The 19,729-nt window shown below is 38.4% G+C and overlaps 3 protein-coding genes across 3 annotated transcripts; 2 read left to right on the top strand and 1 right to left on the bottom strand.

Moving 5' to 3' along the window:
* Nucleotides 1–1,004: 1,004 nt before the first annotated feature.
* LOC145947030 (uncharacterized) lies at nt 1,005–6,245 on the top strand. The gene has a single exon (XM_083056807.1). The coding sequence runs from the start codon at nt 1,005–1,007 to the stop codon at nt 6,243–6,245; it is 5,241 nt and encodes a 1,746-aa protein (XP_082912933.1).
* A 2,123-nt stretch (nt 6,246–8,368) lies between these two features.
* LOC145947041 (juvenile hormone acid O-methyltransferase-like) lies at nt 8,369–10,498 on the bottom strand. The gene is made up of 4 exons (XM_083056814.1): nt 10,471–10,498; nt 9,879–10,090; nt 9,583–9,754; nt 8,369–8,920 (listed from the first exon to the last, which is right to left on the bottom strand). Exons 2-4 carry the CDS (start codon nt 9,883–9,885, stop codon nt 8,863–8,865), a joined length of 237 nt encoding a protein of 78 aa, XP_082912940.1. The 5' UTR covers nt 9,886–10,090; nt 10,471–10,498; the 3' UTR covers nt 8,369–8,862.
* A 2,068-nt stretch (nt 10,499–12,566) lies between these two features.
* On the top strand, nt 12,567–13,422 carry LOC145947031 (juvenile hormone acid O-methyltransferase-like). The gene is made up of 3 exons (XM_083056808.1): nt 12,567–12,753; nt 12,869–13,040; nt 13,203–13,422. Exons 1-3 carry the CDS (start codon nt 12,567–12,569, stop codon nt 13,420–13,422), a joined length of 579 nt encoding a protein of 192 aa, XP_082912934.1.
* The last annotated feature ends 6,307 nt before the right edge of the window (nt 13,423–19,729 follow it).

Below are 19,729 nucleotides of genomic sequence, written 5' to 3' on the forward strand. Positions count from 1 at the left end.
TCTCATGTCAAACGGCCGTGAAATTCCTGCGTGTTTACTTGTCGCGGTATCGCGGAAGGACGAGAGAGAGAGAGAGAGAGAGAGCCTAGCGTGTTCGTATGTCTTCGTTCGCTCTCTTTCTCGTATGGTTCTGAAGGAATGTCAGTTTTTATAATTTAGTTCGTAGTTGCCGATCCTATTCGGGATCATCTACCGTTCAGTTCCTCTTGGGAAGCCGCACGCGACACATCGCATATCAATAGCCGTGTCGCGAACGCAAGTTTCGCGTTTTTCGACAGCGGCAGCGACCTTACGAATCGCTTGCCCTGCACCAGTGCGGAAACCAAATTAACCGCGATATCATCATCATTCTCATCGATCGTGAATTTCTGAAGGCTCGCTGGCGGAGCACTTCGCGTGCGCTCGCGCGCCACGATCGACCGAACTGGGACATCGCGGGACAGGGTGTATTGCTCGATCACCCAGTCAAAGAACTCTGTGTCGCGCTCCATTAAGAGCCATTAAGAGCCAATATTATTGAGAAGACCGACGGGAAGAATCGCGTCTGAAGGGCGTAATCGCGCTCGCGCTGGCCATCCCGCGCCCCGACAAGATTTCCGTTCTCGCGTTACCGCTCGGTTACCGAGCCGGACATTACGTCGCAACATCATTCGCGCGTCAAGATCTCCGTCAATCGTCGGAGTCACGCCTCAGCGTACCGTCAGTTTCAATTCCCGTCGGCCTCCTCATTTAACTGTCTGTGCAATAAATTCTTCTGTCAGTGCCTGTGATACTGTGCGTCTCGTCATTCTCGCATTCTCTTCCTATCCGATAGCGATTCATATCGCGCAACGTTCCCGATCGCGTGCCTCTCTCGAGGCTTGTGCCGGTGTTCGCATTCGCATTCTCGCGGTGCGGGATATTCCTCCGCTCGCGAACATATTGCTGGTCCTTCGAGCCGGATCGCCGGGACGTGTCGGATCGCGGGAGTTTAGTGACAAAAATCGCAAGCTATTTCGGCAATCATGCAGGATCTCCTGCAAAAGCAAGGCAGTGTGCAGCACTCGATCGAGCGCTCGCTCTCAAACTTCAAGAAGATGGGAAAGTCGAACGTGACTGCTCCCACGATTCGGAGCAGACTCTCCCACCTCCAAGAAAGCTGGATGCTGTTCCAGGACGGGCACGCTCAACTACTCAAGGCCGTTCCTCTAGCGACTCGCCCTACTGTGAGCTACTTCAAGGACAACGTCCGCGATGTGGTGGAGGACATCTATCAACAGACGAGAGACTTCATGACGAATTGGCTCGAGGAACTCGAGCCAATCGGAAGTGAAAATCAATCTCTTAATGCGAGTGTTGTCGGGCTTACGGATGCGTCCGCGTTAAATCTTTCTTATTTACCTCCCATTAAACTTCCGCTGTTCGATGGCACATACTCAGACTGGGAGAATTTCCGCGATCGCTTTCTCACACTCATCGTAAAAAACAAGTCGCTGACTGACTTCGCGCGTATGCACTATCTTTCTTCGTCGTTGAAAGGTCGCGCTCTCGACGCGATAAGCAATATTCCGGTTACCGCGGATAACTTCTCAAGTGCATGGGACGCGCTTAGTCGGCGATTTGAAAATCCGCGTCGGCTCTTGGCGCATCACTTCACTACGTTGCTCGGATTGCCGGTGTCAAATAAAGAGTCGGCCTCGGATCTTCAATCGTTAATTGATAAAATTAATATTTCCGTCGCTTCCATGAAGCAGCTCAAACGCACGCCGAGTGAGTTATGGGACGACTTTCTCGTCCACCTCGCCGTGCATCGGCTTGATCCCGCGACGAGAAAAGCATGGACAATTCGAGCGACTGACTCCGACACTCCGCCAACGTATGAAGCTCTGTGCGCATTTGTGAGAAACAGAATTCGAGCTCTTGATGAATGCACTCTTCAAGTGCATTCGAAATCCGGAAACGATCAAAAGGCCGCAGGCCATCAACGCGTTTCCGCCTCAACCGCGTCAGCGTCCTCGCCGATAACCTGCCCGCTGTGTAAATCTCAGCATCTTGTAAATAAATGTTCGAAGTTTATCGCTCAGACTCCGATCCAGCGCCGCGAGACCGTGAAATCTCTCAAACGGTGTTTCAATTGTCTAAGTTCTCTGCATTCAGTTCAAGAATGTAAAAGCCGATTTTCTTGTCGGTCGTGCAACAAACGGCATCACTCGATGCTGCACATTGGATCGGATTCTGAGCCAGGAATTTCCGTGTCTCCGACGAAAGACACTCCGCCGCCGGTTCCGTCTCAATTGCCGTCGGCTACGGTCTCGGCAGTCAATTCGCTTTCGGCATCCGCGGCTCTGTGCTCGCGACCGCGGGTCCTTCTCGCTACCGCGCGTGTTCACGTCGCGTCGGCCTCAGGCCGTTCAGTGGTGGTCCGAGCTATGTTGGATCAAGGCTCGGAAGCCACCTTCATTTCTGAAGCGCTCGCTCAGACTCTTCGTTTACAGCGCACTCGCATGCTTACGTCTATCTCGGGCGTCGGCGGATGCGCTGCCGGCACGGCTCGGCAAGCCGCTTACATTAAAATTTCTCCTCTCATTCCTTCCTCGGCGTATTTATCCGCCACCGCTCTCATACTTCCTTCGCTCACGGCTTATGCTCCTCAACGTGTCGTCGATAAATCCGCGCTTTCTCATCTCTACCACTTAGCGTGGGCCGATCCCGATCCGACCAGCACCGAATCAATCGATTTGCTCATCGGCGCTGATCTGTGTAGCGAGGCTATCCTCGAGGGGGTTCGTAAAGGACAGCCCGGATATCCCGTCGCGCAACAGACGATCTTTGGGTGGGTTATTTCCGGTCCCGTTCCGGATTCGGCGACGCGCTCCTCTCACGCAGTTTCAGTGCATCATTGCACATCATTAACGTCCCTCTCGGAGGACATACAAAAGTTTTGGGAGATCGAGGAGCTCCCTTCGTCGCGCATCTACTCTCCTCAAGACGAGCAATGTGAAGCTCACTTTAAGGAGACTCACTCACGCGACGCAAGCGGGCGATATATTGTCCGCTTGCCGTTCAAATCTCCGCCGCCTTTAGCCATAGGCGACTCAAAACGCTCCGCTGAGCGTCTTCTACAATGCCTTCTCCGCCGCTTCAAGTCTCAGCCCGATCTTTACCACAACTATCTCGCGTTCATGACCGAATACGAGACGCTCGGACACATGCGTCGTGTCGCGGATGACACCTTTTCGCCACACTCAGTTTATATTCCGCATCATCCCGTGACTCGCGCGGACAGTGCAACCACGAGGTTGCGCGTGGTTTTCAATGCATCGTACATTACTTCCAACGGGTCTAGTCTAAATGATCACCTACTCGTTGGCCCGAAGCTACAAACTGATTTGCGATCAATTATCGTCAACTGGCGGCAATTTCGGTATGTTTATATCGCGGACATTGCCAAAATGTTCCGCCAAATTTTATTAGATTCTCGCGATGTAAATTTTCAGCGAATAAAGTGGCATCCGGCTCAAGGTAACGCCCCGTGCGATTTTCAACTCCTTACGGTCACTTACGGCATGGCGTGCGCTCCGTTTCTCGCGTTACGCGTGCTCAAATGTTTGGCCGACGACGAGGGTAATCGATTTCCTCTTGCTGCCTCAATTCTAAAAACGCAGATTTACGTCGACGATGTCATTTTCGGTGACAATCAGATCGAGGCGCTACGCGATAAGCGGGATCAACTCATTGCTTTACTTCGCTGCGGTCAGTTTGAGCTTCGTAAATGGGCCAGCAACTCATCGGTCTTACTGGCGGATCTCGATCCTTCGGATCACGGTTTAGCCTGTCATAAAGATCTCTCTGAGGGTGAGAGTGTCAAAGTGCTCGGTATCATTTGGAATCCCGCGAACGATGCATTTCAATTCAAAGTGTCAACAGAGTCCACAGCTCCAAATACTAAACGGTCAATTCTGTCGGTAATCGCTCGATTGTACGACCCGCTCGGATGGGTCACTCCCGCGACCGTTGCGGCGAAACTAGTTATGCAACAGTTGTGGCGCGCAAGGATCGGCTGGGACGAGGCGATCCCTGATGCGATCATGGCGAGATGGCAAATTCTTTATTCTACGTTACCTAATCTCAATCGTATAGTGCTGTCGCGGTGGACTAATTCTCTCTCAGATTCCTCGGCGGAGTTGCACGGCTTTGCAGATGCCTCCACCCATGCATATGCCGCCGTCGTTTATCTGCGCGTGACGAATTCCGACGGTCGGGTTTTCGTCTCATTAATCGCTGGCAAATCTAAAGTCGCTCCGATTTCGCCTATGACCGTGCCGCGCTTGGAGCTTTCCGCCGCGCTTCTTCTTTCCCGGTTGATCACGTTCGTTCGCGACGCGCTCAATTTGCATTCTGTTCCCTGTTTCGGATGGACCGACTCGACTATCGTGCTCGCGTGGCTTCGGTCTCATCCATCGCGATGGAAAACCTTCGTAGCAAATCGCGTTGCGAATATTAAGACTACATCACCATATGTGGTGTGGCGTCATGTGCCCACGGCGACGAATTCTGCTGATTGTGCCTCGCGGGGCCTTTCCAGCGCCGAACTCTTAAATCATCATCTATGGTGGGACGGCCCCCCATGGTTGAGACTGCCCTCAGATGATTGGCCCGCGGCGCCGGAGCCTTTCAGTGACGATTCTCCCGGAGAGGAGAAACTTCGCGTCTGTCACGTCGCTACTCCGACCATTCCGTGGGACCTCGCATCCCGTTTCTCGTCGTGGCCGAGATTGATTCGTGTGACGGCTTACTTATTTCGCTTCATTCATTGCTGTCGGCGCCTTTCGCGCAATTCTGCTCAGTTTCCTGGGGGCAGCGCGCTTTCTGCCGCTGAATTCTCCAAAGCAAAAGTTTATTGGCTCAAGCAAATTCAATTCGAGTCATTCCCGGCGGAACTCCGCGCGCTGCGTTCAGTAAACCCCGTATCTGTCAAAAGCTCGCTCGCGCCACTGACTCCGTTTCTTGATCGCGACGGGTTGTTGAGAGTCGGCGGACGCCTTCGTTGCGCTCCGCTTCCGTACGAATCGCGTCACCCCATTGCTTTGGCCAGCCACCCCCTTGTTCGGCTCATCGCGTCACACGCGCACCTCCGCTCGCTACACGGCGGGACTCAGCTGACACTCAGTGTTCTCCGGAAGGAATATTGGATCCTTCGCGCAAGAACGCTAGTCAAGTCTATTATTCATGCGTGCGTGCCGTGTGTCCGCGAACGCGCTGCGGTTCCGCAGCAATTAATGGGCAATCTCCCGGCCGTGCGGGTGTCCCCTCCGTCTAGGAGCTTTGCTCATTGCGGGGTGGATTACGCTGGGCCTATCAAAGTTCGTTCGGCTGCCGGTCGCGGAATTAAGTCTCACAAATCGTATGTCGCGCTTTTCATTTGCCTCGCTACTCGCGCCATCCACCTAGAACTGGTCGGGGACTATTCTACCGCCGCGTTTATACAAGCTCTCAATCGCTTTAGCTCTCGCCGCGGACTTCCCCAGGCCATCTACTCGGACAACGGTACGACGTTTGTTGGCGCAGATCGCGAGCTTTCTAAAGCATATGGCGCGACGCTTCGGGATCCCCAGCTGCTCAACATCACCGCCGGGGATAACATAAGCTGGCACTTTATTCCGCCCTCCGCTCCTCATTTCGGAGGACTGTGGGAGGCCGGAATAAAGAGTGTTAAATATCATCTCCATCGCGTGGTCGGGGATCACACTCTTTCTTTCGAGGAGCTTACTACGCTCTTATGCCAAGTCGAGGCATGCTTAAATTCCCGTCCGATCGCGCCGCTGTCTGACGAATTCGACGACTTTCAGTTTCTGACCCCCGGTCACTTTCTGATTGGAGCCTCGATAACGGTCCCTCCGGAGCCGTCGGTTCTGGAATTGAAGGAAAATCGACTCTCGCGGTGGCAAACCGTTCGGCAGCTCGCGGAGCGCTTTTGGAAATTGTGGTCCGCAGACTACATAAATACTCTACAGCAGCGAAATAAATGGCGCAAACCGCACCTTCCTCTGTCCATTGGCAAAATCGTTCTCATTCGCAATCCTCTATTTCCTCCATGTAAATGGGAAATCGGCCGCGTCACTTGCGTTCATCCTGGTCCGGATGGCCTTCCGCGCGTGGCCACCGTCAAAACCACGTCATCGGAGTTTGTTCGCCCTATCGGTAAATTATGTCTGCTCCCGATAGACTTACCAGATGATTCAGATCTTCGGGCGGACAAGGTCTGACCTCCGGTTTTCGCGTAAATTCTAAGTCTCATCGCCCGAAGGACCCGCGCTCGCGATCGCTCTCGGCGTCGTAAAGCTGGTACTTATAGTTTAACTTAAGGTTCTTCGCGATTTATTTCGTTCTCGCTCTGCGTCTTTCATTTTCTATGTGTTTATTCGTTGCGATTACTCTTAAGTAATGCGATAATCTCGTAGGCTAAGTTTAATTCATAACTCGCGGTCATGTCATATTTCGATGTCAGTGCCCCGCCTCTTTCTTTTCGCGCTCTCATTTGCGTTCATTTGCGATTCTATTGTGCTGTATTCGCAGTCACAATCGCGCGTTCTCGCGTTTCTAGTTTAAGGTTCTATTCGTTCAATTCTGCGTTATCTCGCGTTTCTAGTTTTATTTGGCGTTCTTAGCGTTAGTTCGTCAAGTGTTATTCGAAATTTATTCTTTGCGTTTGGCGTTTTCTTCACGTACTTCGCCGCGTCTTTATCTAAGTTATTTCGTCAAGGCGGGCGGCTCTTCAAAACCATGTATCTGTTGCTATCCTTCGGGGACACCTCATGTAAGCTCTCTCGTCCTTCTAGATTCGGGGATCTAACAACGCGCCTAATTAACGTGTCTTCCATTTTGAAGCTAATATTGGAACGACGTTCCAAGGCGGGCGGTATGTTCAAGATCGAACGTATTTGCGTCGCGTTATTCGTTAAGCTTTAGTTCTCATGTCAAACGGCCGTGAAATTCCTGCGTGTTTACTTGTCGCGGTATCGCGGAAGGACGAGAGAGAGAGAGAGAGAGAGCCTAGCGTGTTCGTATGTCTTCGTTCGCTCTCTTTCTCGTATGGTTCTGAAGGAATGTCAGTTTTTATAATTTAGTTCGTAGTTGCCGATCCTATTCGGGATCATCTACCGTTCAGTTCCTCTTGGGAAGCCGCACGCGACACATCGCATATCAATAGCCGTGTCGCGAACGCAAGTTTCGCGTTTTTCGACAGCGGCAGCGACCTTACGAATCGCTTGCCCTGCACCAGTGCGGAAACCAAATTAACCGCGATATCATCATCATTCTCATCGATCGTGAATTTCTGAAGGCTCGCTGGCGGAGCACTTCGCGTGCGCTCGCGCGCCACGATCGACCGAACTGGGACATCGCGGGACAGGGTGTATTGCTCGATCACCCAGTCAAAGAACTCTGTGTCGCGCTCCATTAAGAGCCATTAAGAGCCAATATTATTGAGAAGACCGACGGGAAGAATCGCGTCTGAAGGGCGTAATCGCGCTCGCGCTGGCCATCCCGCGCCCCGACAAGATTTCCGTTCTCGCGTTACCGCTCGGTTACCGAGCCGGACATTACGTCGCAACATCATTCGCGCGTCAAGATCTCCGTCAATCGTCGGAGTCACGCCTCAGCGTACCGTCAGTTTCAATTCCCGTCGGCCTCCTCATTTAACTGTCTGTGCAATAAATTCTTCTGTCAGTGCCTGTGATACTGTGCGTCTCGTCATTCTCGCATTCTCTTCCTATCCGATAGCGATTCATATCGCGCAACGTTCCCGATCGCGTGCCTCTCTCGAGGCTTGTGCCGGTGTTCGCATTCGCATTCTCGCGGTGCGGGATATTCCTCCGCTCGCGAACAAAGATCAAGTACAAACATATATCATAGATAATTATTAAATATAAAAACACAATAGAAAATGGTCAAAACAATATACATTGTTTATATGCAATAAAAACATACATGGTGTTATTTAGAATTGTAACCATGTTAGAGAGTAAAAATAATATTTACAAATTTATAAAGTATTTACATTGTTTATGGAATCTGTCAATCTATAAAAAATATTTTTTCTTTTATTTTCGATACGTTCCATCAATTAAAAAAAAAAAACTGTATTAAGTATTTTTTACTATATTATATATCTTATATAATATATTTTGTACCTTATGTAATATAAATAAAATATAAAATATTTAGCTCACACACACAATATACTTACTTCAATACATACTTCAATATACTTGTAAAATAAATTTGTTAATATTATTATTTTAGATTAGTTTATAAAGAGAGAAATACAAGTAAATATTATCAATACAATCGTTTTGTAAAAAGGGGGTTAAAAAAAGAAATAGGAAAGAAAAAAATTATACCCATTTTTGCCGTAGATCATGGAGAGATATATATACAACTAAGAAACATTTTTTTGAGCATAAACTATTAGTACAGAATATAAAGTAAGAATATCCGTCTCTTCTTTTCCATTATGCAGCTTAGAATTACCTTGACTATCTCTGTATTCTTTAACTTTTATTTCCGTATATCTACGTGCAAACTCATTCATGAACTCCTCTCTTAGATTATACGACATATTGTCCAAAAATGTAAAAGTATATTGTGAAGTAAGTATGGCTATTGAGAATTTAAAAAAATATGATTAATTTACAATTACAAATCAAATAAATAAGAAGAAATAATATTTAAAAAGTTATATTAATCACATATTCTGGAATTTAATATTTGCATGCATGTCAAGGAAAATACTTACGTAGAAACTTTTCTGTATTCTCATTAGTGTTATCTCCCGATGACTGCAATGATGAACTTGAAATCCGATATCTTCAAGTATTTCTATTAGCTCTTCGCGAGGTCGGGCCGAATAATGAAATGCTCCAACATACTTTTTTTTGTCCTGTATAAAGATAATTGACAGTCTACAGTTAAAACATTGCAATAGAAGCAATACACACACACATGTAATATTTAAATATTTATATATAAAGAAAGGGATTTTATAGATAATGCCATCTGTTATATATTTGATATTGATATCTTCGCAGATCGATCAGTAAGTAAAACAAAAAAGTGTATCCAAAATTAAATGTTAAATAATACAAGAATGTAAAGCAACTAAATCTATTGTATATGTCAGTCATTTATAAGTGTATGTACACTCGGGGGATTTTAAAATATTGCTAAAGATATTTTTACAATCAGAATTTATGCTACTATATAATTTTACATCATATTTCAATGTAATAATATTCCCCCCCATATATGATGCATATCGCATATCTTGCGCCAAAATTTCTAAGGCCTCAAAGATAACTGTGTTACGTGCTATACTTAATATCAGCATAGTTTTACCAGGTCGAAGCATACGATAAATATTCTCAAACGTTTGGCTGTTAAACAATGAAGATGAATGTTAATTATTGTAATTTTGAAAATATATATCTATTAGAATTAATTTTTGAAATATAGTTATGTAAAAATATAATAGTAAAATTATATGCAAAAGTTCTTTCCTACAAAAAAAATGTTAATTTACGTTTATTTAATAATCTTACTTACCGAATGTCATAGCACCATTGCAAAGCATAAAATGAGAATATGTGATCGAATTTCGAAATATATTTCTTGGGCAATTTTTTCGTTTGAATATCCAACACTTCGAATTTGAGTCGTTTCTTGTCACCACACGTATTGTTCGCGTATTCGATTATATTTTGCATAATGTCTGTATCTTTATAATATATAATTGTTATATTAATTAATATTAATTATTATCACAATGTATGTGTGTGTATTTGTGCGCGCGTACGCGAGATGTTATAATAATCTGATTTATTATTTTATAATTTTTTTACCAATCATTGTTGCTTTTGGATCAAGCGCCGGAAGAAGAATATTCTTAATTTGTTATATCCCCGGCTCCACAACCAACATCCATACATTTTCCGGATATATTTTTTAGCTCTTTGGCAAACTCGTTCATTAAAAGTGATGTAATGTTTTTGTTATTATCAAATAAATTGTATTGCGCTGGTTGTATCATGATTTTATGATAATGTGTAAATAACTAGAATATAAAAAAATATATAAAATATAAAAAGATATATAAAAAGATTGAAGGAAATGAACTAATAAGAGCCGATGTCGGCATTTTAATACGCAAATATTTTGTGTGTAATTATTCTATATTTATGCAGAACGTTTCTGTCCTTTCTTTCGATCATCTTCAGCTTATCGTTTAATAATACAAGTGTTCGGTATAATGTATGAAAAACAGCATTCACTGTTTATACAATAAGCTAAGGATGGTCCAAAGAACTAAAATGTTCTGAATAAATTAAGAGTAATTACACACAAATTGCGAAATAAACCATACTGTGAAACTCGAGATAATAAGTTCAAATAAATGGTCAAAAGAAGTAGAAAAAAGTAGAAAAGAATCTTTACGAGTTAACTGAGTAAACTTGTCTCCGCCGCGATTCGGATGAAAATAATAAAGAACTTGTGAGAACGTGAAAGACATGTCTTAACCCATTTTTATATGATACTCGAGATAATCAATTTATTTTGCGCCGAGTTTAATATTATGATTATGCAAAAGAACTAGTAATAATTATTACGAGTTATTTGAATAAATTTGCCTACAAATTAATTGCGACTGGGTTAAACATGCACTTTTTTGTAAGAGAGATTACGAAAACGTGAAACATACTTCTAAACTTATTTGTATACATATCAAGCAACATTCCTGACAGGATTGTCCCTACAAAAAAAATATGCTGAGATTGCAATTTCCGCGAAATCGTGATACAATTTTTGGTGGGGGATCGAAGGCGTCGCTTCAGATATCGGCCCGACAAGGGCAACTAATTACGAGCACTGATGTAAATCATATTAGCATTTTATTATATACTTGACTTCGCACTGATACCGCGTTGCTTGATACGTATACAAATAAGTCTAGAAGTATATGTTTCACGTTTTCGTAATCTCTGTTACAAAAAAGTGCATGTTTAACCCAGTCGCAATTACTTTGTAGGCAAATTTAATCAAATAACTCGTAATAATTATTACTAGTTCTATTGCATAATCATAATATTGAACTCGGCGCAAAATGAATTGATTATTTCGAGTATCATATAAAAATAGGTTGAGACATGTCTTTCACGTTCTCACAAGTTCTTTATTATTTTCATCCCAATCGCGGCGGAGACAAGTTTACTAAGGTAACTCGTAAAGATTCTTTTCTACTTTTTTTCTACTTCTTTTGACTATTTATTTGAACTTATTATCTCGAGTTTCACATAATTTTAGTTTCATGTAAATTATAATTTTGCATTATTCGTTTTTTAACATTATTTGAAAGTCAACTAGTAGCTTTTAAATGAGACTGACTAGTAAATAGATATTTTTAAGCCCTACCACTTTTGTTTGAAAGATTTTTTTCTAAAATGCATAGTTTATGAAATATTCAACCATTTTCAGACTTTCAACACACACTGTATGTGTAATGTAAATTATGTATATCTAAACATTAAATTCTCTACATCTAGTATTTATTTTTTAATAAATAAATATACAATTGATTTTATTTTGAAGATACATTAAGTGTAAAACTTAAAAAACACTCATATATGACTGTTCCAATAATATAATCGCTAATAAAACTTGATTTTCATAACATTTCCCGGACATGGTAAACAAATAATTCTTAGCTTCAGTTTCTATAAAATTCTAAAAACAGTTTCCAATAAATAGTTTAGGTTCCTCGAAGGACCCAAAAATGACTTATTTTTAATATCCTTTATTGATTGAATAATCACTAACCAAACGTCTAAAAATACCACTGACATTTCGACTGTTAATTAATTCAAGTTATGAATCTATCTTTCCCTCCTTTCTCAAATACATCCTCTTCCTCGTATGACAACAAACAATCTTAATCAATCTTTGCTTTTAAGTGAGAGAATACTATTATTTAGAAAATAATTTTACTTGTAACTAAATATACCGATAAAGTATTGTAAAATATTCTTTTTATTCCCCATATCATATTGAATTTTTTTTTATATTTTAATTATGATAGAGAAAAAAACTATATATATTAATATTAAAGAATTGAAGAAAATGAGCTAATAAAAGCTAGTGTGTCGGAATTAAAACGTAAATTTATTGATTTCAATTAATTACGAAAAACTCTTATGGTTTATTACGCAATTTGTGTGTAATTATTCTTAATTTATTTAGAATATTTTAGTACTTTTTTGTACCATCCTCAGCTTATTGTATTAAAAGTTAAAAGTGAGTGTTGTTTTTATACATTATACCGAACACTTGTATTATTAAACGATAAGCTGAAGATGATCCAAAGAAAAGACAGAAACGTTCTGAATAAATAAAGAATAATTACAAACAAAATATTTGCGTATTAAAATGCCGACGCATCGGCTCTTATTAGTTCATTTCCTTCAATCTTATTATATATCTTTTCATATTTTATATATTTTTTTATATTCTAGTTATTTAAACATTATCCTAAAACCATGGTACAACCAGCGCAGTACGTTTTATTTGATAATATGTGCAAAAACAATGCATCACTTATAATCAACGAGTTCGCCAAAGAGCTGAAAAATATATCTGGAAAATGTATGGATGTTGGTTGTGGACCCGGAGATATAACAAAGGATATTCTTCTTCCGGCACTTGATCCAAAAGCAACAATGATTGGTAAGAGAAAATTATAAATTACGAAAGATTATAACACTCGCACGCTCACACAAACATACACACAATAATGTAATAACAATTAATATTAATTATTGTTAAAATATATATTATAAAGGTACAGATATTATGAAGAATGTGATCGAATACGCAAACAAAATATACGGTGACAAGGAACGACTCAAATTCGAAGTGTTGGATATTCAAACGAAAAAATTGCCCGAGGAGTATATTTCGAAATTCGATCACATATTCTCATTTCATGCTTTGCATTGGTGCCATGACATTCGGTAAGAAAAATTATTGAATAAAAATAAATTAATATTTTTTTTTGTAGAAAAGAACTTATAATTTTACTAATATATTTTGACATATATGTTTCGAAAAATAATTCTAATAAATATATATTTTCAAAATTACAATAATTAACATACGTTTTTGTTGTTTAACAGCCAAACATTTGAGAATATTTATCGTATGCTTCGACCCGATAAAACTATGCTGATATCTATATATATAAGTGCCGTCCGTCTGTCTGTCTGTATGTACGCGAACTCCTTCCACATTTGTGGACCGATTTTTGTGAAACAGGTACCAAAATGTTGCAAATTTTTCGGGGGTGGCTGCTGTGGGGTTTATTTTCATTTAAAAAAAAATTTTTTTTTCTCATAGAGGAGGGTATGTTTTCCTGAAAATAATTTTTTTACAGATTTTTACGCCATTTACGCCAATTTGTTTAGGGTGTTCCAAAACATTGTATGTGGGTGGTTGCGTGGGTTTTGCCCACCCACGCAACCACCCAAAAAACCAACCAACGCACTTATACATTTGTTCACCGATTTTCAATAAATTCGTAAAAAAATTCAGCAAATTTTTCGGTGATGGCTACTATATGTGATTTTTTTAACCCACCCTCGCAACCACCCACGCACCCACCTACGCACTCATACATTTGTTAACCGATTTTCAATAAATTGGTTCCAAAATTTCGCTAATTATTCGGGGATGGCTACTATATGTGATTTTTTTTGTTTTACACCTTCACCCACGCACCCACCCAAGCAATCACATATTTATTAACCGATATTTTCGAAATTGGTAGTAAAATTTTCAATATTTTTAAGGGATGACCATTATGGTTATTTTAAAGTTTTGCCCACCCACGCAACCACCCACGCACCCACCTACGCAATCATATATTTTTTCATCTATTTGCATGAAATTGGTAACAAAATTTATCAAATTTTTCGGGGATGGCTATTATATGTGATTTTTTTTAACAAACCCTCGCAACCACCCACGCACCCACCCACGTACTAATACATTTGTTCACTGATTTTCACGAAATTGGTGAACGATTCGAAATTGGTATTAAAATTTTCAAATTTTTAATTTTTAAAGTTTTGCTAACCCACGCAACCACCCACACACCCACCCACGCACTCATAAATTTGTTAACCGATTTTCACGAAATTGGTACCAAAATTTCGAAAATTATTCGGGGATGACTATTATATGTGATTTTTTTAGTTTTGTCTACTTACGCACCCACCCACGCATCCACACACGCATTCACACATTTATTAAACGATTTTCACTAAATTGGTACTAAAATTTCGCAAATTTTTCAAAGATGGTTACTGTATGTGATTTTTTTTAAGTTTTGTCTACATACGCACCAACCAACGCACCCACTCACGCATTTACAAATTTATTGACCGATTTTCAAGAAATTGGTAGCAAAATTTAGCAAATTTATTAGAGATGGCTACTATGTGGTTTTTTTTAATTTTACACCCCAACTCACCCACCCACGCATCTACTCACGCGCGTGCGCATTTAAAAAATGTTATTTTATGTTAAGAAACTTTGTAGTTATAAAAGAGAAACATATAATTTTAATAAAATCATCTTTTGGTAGTGGCGTGATTGTTAAATGGTGTTATTAAGTAAGAGCATTTATTTATTAATGTATTGTTTTTTTTAAATCGTAAAAATTTTTAAATTATTTTGTTCAGTGAGATTTTGCAAAAATCACCCCTTAGAGGTGATGAGTTTTATTTACATGTCATTTCAGAAATGACTATCTATCTATCTATATCTATATATATAAGTAGCTGGTTTCACATATTAAATGTCATCATTGATCAAACGAATACAAATCAATTTGAAAATACAATCATGGAAGAAAATAATATACCGAAAGAAATAGAAAAAGAAATTGAAGAATTTCTAAATGGTAAATATAAATAATAATTAATTTATTAAAATAATATTTTTTTTTTTAATTTGTTAATTGTTTTATTTAAATTAATATATTATCACATTAACATATAATCTAATATATTTTTTAATTAAAAAATTTCAGTAATTGAAGATGATCAAATTAATACAAATGAATTTGAAAATTCAATTGTGGAAGAAAATAATATACCGAAAGAAATAGAAAATGTTCTGATAAATGAAACAAATGGATTTGAAATTAAATATAACGATGAATCAATTAAATATATCAACAGAAATTGAAGAATTTCAAAATGGTAAAAATATAAACAATAATTAATTTATTTAAATAAAATGATATTTTTTTATAAATTTGTCAATCGTTTTATTTAAATTAATATTATTACATATATATAAAGATATAACCTAATCTATATATATAAATAAAAAATTTCAGTACTTGAAGATGGGCTAGATCATGTATTAATAATGGCATTAGAAGAATTTGAAAAACGAGAGGAGCTAAAGAAGGAGGAGTGTATGAAGAATGAATTTAAAGATAAATTTCAGAAAAAAAATAAAAAGCGGAAAGAAGATAATAATGACAATGATGAAAAAAAGGATAAAAAAATTAAAAAAATATAATTTGGTATAAAATAATTATTTAAATTATTAAATATGTGTATTTTTTACATGTTTAGATATTTAATAAAAATTATATATTAAAAATTTTTATTTGTTAATTATTATTTAATAAAATTCGCTGCTTTTTAAATTTCTATACGCTAATTTAATTATTTTTTCAAAATTAATATTACATAGAATAAATATTACATAGAATAAATATTACAACTTTTGTTTGAGATATGCCCAAATATAATATTAATAATTAAATTTTCTACAATTTGCAATATGGGATACGTAACAATAAGAGTAATATTATATGTAAAAATTATAGTTTACAAAAATTAATTTAAAAAAAATTAATAAACTAACATCATAAATAATAAAAATAACAAACAATAATAAAACTAAAAAACTAATAAATAAATAATAAAAAGAATAATATTTATAATATTAATAACAATAAAATATTTATTTAATAATAAATTAATATTAAAAAAATAATATTAATAATATTAATAATAATTTATTTATATAAATAAATAATTATTTATTTATGTAAATAAATTTTTGTTATGTTTTGTGGCGGGAGAGAGAGAGAGGAAGAAGGAGGCTAAAGGGAAAGAAGATATATTTGAAAAAAATTAATTATATAATATATTATTACATGGTAATATAATTAATAATTGTATTTCCGCGTCCGCGGCCACGTTCGCGTCCACGGCCACGGCCACGTCCGCGTCCGCGTAGTCGGCCTCTTCCGGCTCTTGCCCATCGAGCTTTCTGTTTTACTGTAAAAAAATTATATTATTTAATATTTATTTTTATTTATTATTCTTTATTATTATACTTACATTGCAATGAATCCTTTAAAAAATCTTCTGGCGGTATCACTGCAGGCTGTGGATCGTCAGCAGCCACCACCACTGCAGGCTGTGTATTATCGTCAGCAGCCACCACCACTGCAGGTTGTGTATTTTCATCAGTCAACACCACTACGGGCTGTGGTTGTTGTTTGGCCAAAGCAACGGCCAATTGCCGCTGTAACTCCTGCATTTCCGTCTTTAAAATATTATTTTCAGCGCTAAGTTCGCGACTGATCTGATCCTAAAAAGATATATATATATATATATATATATATATAGATTAATAATCTAAATTTCTTTCTTTCTCTTTCTCTCTCTATCTTTAACACACAAATACAAAAATCTCTCTCTCTCTCTCTCTCTCTCTCTCTCTCTCTCTCTCTCTCTCTCTCTCTCTCTCTCTCTCTCTCTCTCTCTCTCTCTCTCTCTCTCTCTCTCTCTCTCTCTCTCTCTCTCTCTCTCTCTCTCTCTCTCCCTCTCCCTCTCCCTCTCCCTCTCCACTCTCCCTCTCCCTCTCCCTCTCCCTCTCCCTCTCCCTCTCCCCTCTCCCTCTCCCTCTCCCTCTCTCTCTCCCTCTCCCTCTCCCTCTCCCTCTCCCTCTCCCTCTCCCTCTCCCTCTCCCTCTCCCTCTCCTCTCTCTCTCTCTCTCTCTCTCTCTCTCTCTCTCTCTCTCTCTCTCTCTCTCTCTCTCTCTCTCTCTCTCTCTTTGAAATTAAAATTTACTTACATTATGCTCACTGGTTTTGCACGCATTTTCGTTTATCTCTTTAGACATCTTGATTAATTAGAAGCCGATTTATACAATTATACGTAGTAATTAGAGATGTGTGACATTAACTACAAAGAACAGTTGAAAGAAATGTGGTACGCATAAAATAATAATATTGAAGATAAATGTTACTATAGTCAAGGAATACAATTTAAATGTTTATTTACACGAATTGCACACATATACAAAAACACATACACAAATTTTTCAAAAATTACTTCTTGGTGTAATTTTGTAAAAATCACCCCTTAGGGATGAGTTTCGATTTTTTAACGTGAGTCATTTAATAAATTTATCTATAATAAATTGCTGGTTTCAAATTAAATTACGTTAAATGTCATAATGGATAGGTCAAATAAAATAGAAAATGTTATAATAAATAAAATCCGCACAACAAAGAAGGAGTCGAAGGTGTAAAATTTTACGAGAAAGGAAATAGTAATAGACGAAGTTATAACGTTGAAGAGGGAGAGTGAAGGGAGAAACGGTAGATATTTTACATAATTATATATATAGAAATTTGTAATAATTGTGTTTAAATATTTGTAATTAATATTATTTAATAATTACACTTTTATTATATTTTTCTTATATGAAAAAAAGATTTCTAAGATATTAAAAATTCAATTATATAAAAATTATATAAAAAAAATTTATATAAATTATATAAAAATCTATATTATAAAATTATATAAAATAGATATAGATAGATAGAAAAATATATAGAATTATATAAAAAGGCTGCTGTGCGCCTGTAAAAAAAGGCTGCTGTACGCCTATAAAAAAGGCTGCTGTGCGCCTGTAAAAAAAGGCTGCTGTGCGCCTGTAAAAAAAGGCTGCTGTGCGCCTATAAAAAAGGCTGCTGTGCGCCTATAATAAAAGGCTGCAGTGCGCTCATAAAAAGAGGCTGCTGTGCGCCTATAAAAAGAGGCTGCTGTGCGCCTATAAAAAGAGGCTGCTGTGCGCTTATAAAAATGGCTGCTGTGTGTTTATAAAAAAAAGCTGTTGTGTGCATATAAAAAGAGGCTGCTGTGTGCCTATAAAAAAAGACTGCTGTGCGTTTATAAAAAAAGGTTGTTGTGCGCATATAAAAAAAGGCTGCGATGCGCTTATAAAAAAAAGCTGCTGTGTGCCTATATAAAGAATTAATATAAAACATAATAAGCACGAAAAAGAAAAGATTCATCAAGAAAATCGATGAACTAATGAATAAATAATTCTTGGTCATACAGAAAGACAAATAATACTTATATATATAGAATAATATAAATATAATTATTACGGCACTTATATATATATATATATATATATATATATATAGATAGATATAATTTTTTTATATAAAATTAGGCAATAACATATATTTGAGAACATATATATTAAAAAATTACTATTATATATATTTAAAAAATACTCTATTGTTATTTAACAATTCGTATAATATACCTACGTATACGTCGTATACGGTACGACGTAGCAAGTATGCCTCAAAAGAGAAAAGGCGGAAATTTGTATAAAGTTAGTCGCGAAAGCAAGCGCTTACGACAAATACGAATAATTGAGAGTTTTGAGGAAAGGTCTCAACGACTTGAAGCTAATGTTCAAAGAAATTCTCAGGAGAGGATCAATAAAAATGATAACGCAAGGTCTCAACGACTCGAAGCTGATGCTCAGAGACATGCTCAGCAAAGGACCCACGAAAATGATGACGCAAAGTCTCAACGACTCGAAGCTGATGCCCAGAGACATGCTCAGCAGAGGGCCGACGAAAATGATGACGCAAGGTCTCAACGACTTGAAGCTGATGCCCAGAGACATGTTCAAGGAAGACAAAAAGCTAAACATTTAATTAAATCATTACATTGCGCTAATTGCCAAGGACCATGAAATAAATGTGCCAGTTTATACACTTGGCCAAATGAATGTAGAATGCCAATTTTGCAAATCGTTAAACTTTGCATGTGAAAAATCTAAAGATGGAAAATTTACATATTGTTGTCAAAAAGGCAAGCTTCAATTAAAGCCAATAAATTGTCCTGATTTTCTTAAAAAATTATATAATGGAAATGATTATAAATCAAAAAATTTTATGAATAATATTCGTTCATATAACAGCGCTTTAGCTATGGCTTCAATGGGTGCGCCGGGAAATAGAAATCCATTGGATGTTGTGAACAATGCTCCTTATTGCTTAAAGATTCATGGGCAATATCATCATTTAACTTCAACAGCAATGCGCCCAGCGGATGGGCAAGCTCCGCGATTTGCACAGCTTTACTTTTTAGATACAGAAGAAGCTGTAAATCATAGAATGAATAACAAAGCTAATAAGGAGTGTGATTCAGAAATAATGAAAGAGTTGTCAAGTTTTATGCTTCAATGCAATGAATTTGCAAAAACATTCAAGATGATGCGTCAAGTTGAACAAGATCTTAATCCGATAGGAAATAAAACCATAAATTTAATGTTGTCCTTTAGAAAAAATCCTCAACAAGAT

Source organism: Prenolepis imparis, unplaced genomic scaffold (genome assembly GCF_030444845.1).
Source record: "Prenolepis imparis isolate NDT839.2.m4 unplaced genomic scaffold, iyPreImpa1.0 SCAF_38, whole genome shotgun sequence".
Classification (NCBI taxonomy): Eukaryota; Metazoa; Arthropoda; class Insecta; order Hymenoptera; family Formicidae; genus Prenolepis; species Prenolepis imparis.

Bases quoted from the DNA above. Each gene is read 5' to 3' on its own strand.
- LOC145947030 (XM_083056807.1), top strand. From the start codon at position 1,005: ATGCAGGATCTCCTGCAAAAGCAAGGCAGTGTGCAGCACTCGATCGAG.
- LOC145947041 (XM_083056814.1), bottom strand. The intron at 8,921-9,582 runs GTAAGTAAGATT...ATCTTTATACAG, and splicing joins CAATGGTGCTATGACATTCG to GACAAAAAAAAGTATGTTGG.
- LOC145947031 (XM_083056808.1), top strand. From the start codon at position 12,567: ATGGTACAACCAGCGCAGTACGTTTTATTTGATAATATGTGCAAAAAC. The intron at 12,754-12,868 runs GTAAGAGAAAAT...TATATTATAAAG, and splicing joins TCCAAAAGCAACAATGATTG to GTACAGATATTATGAAGAAT. The intron at 13,041-13,202 runs GTAAGAAAAATT...GTTGTTTAACAG, and splicing joins CATTGGTGCCATGACATTCG to CCAAACATTTGAGAATATTT.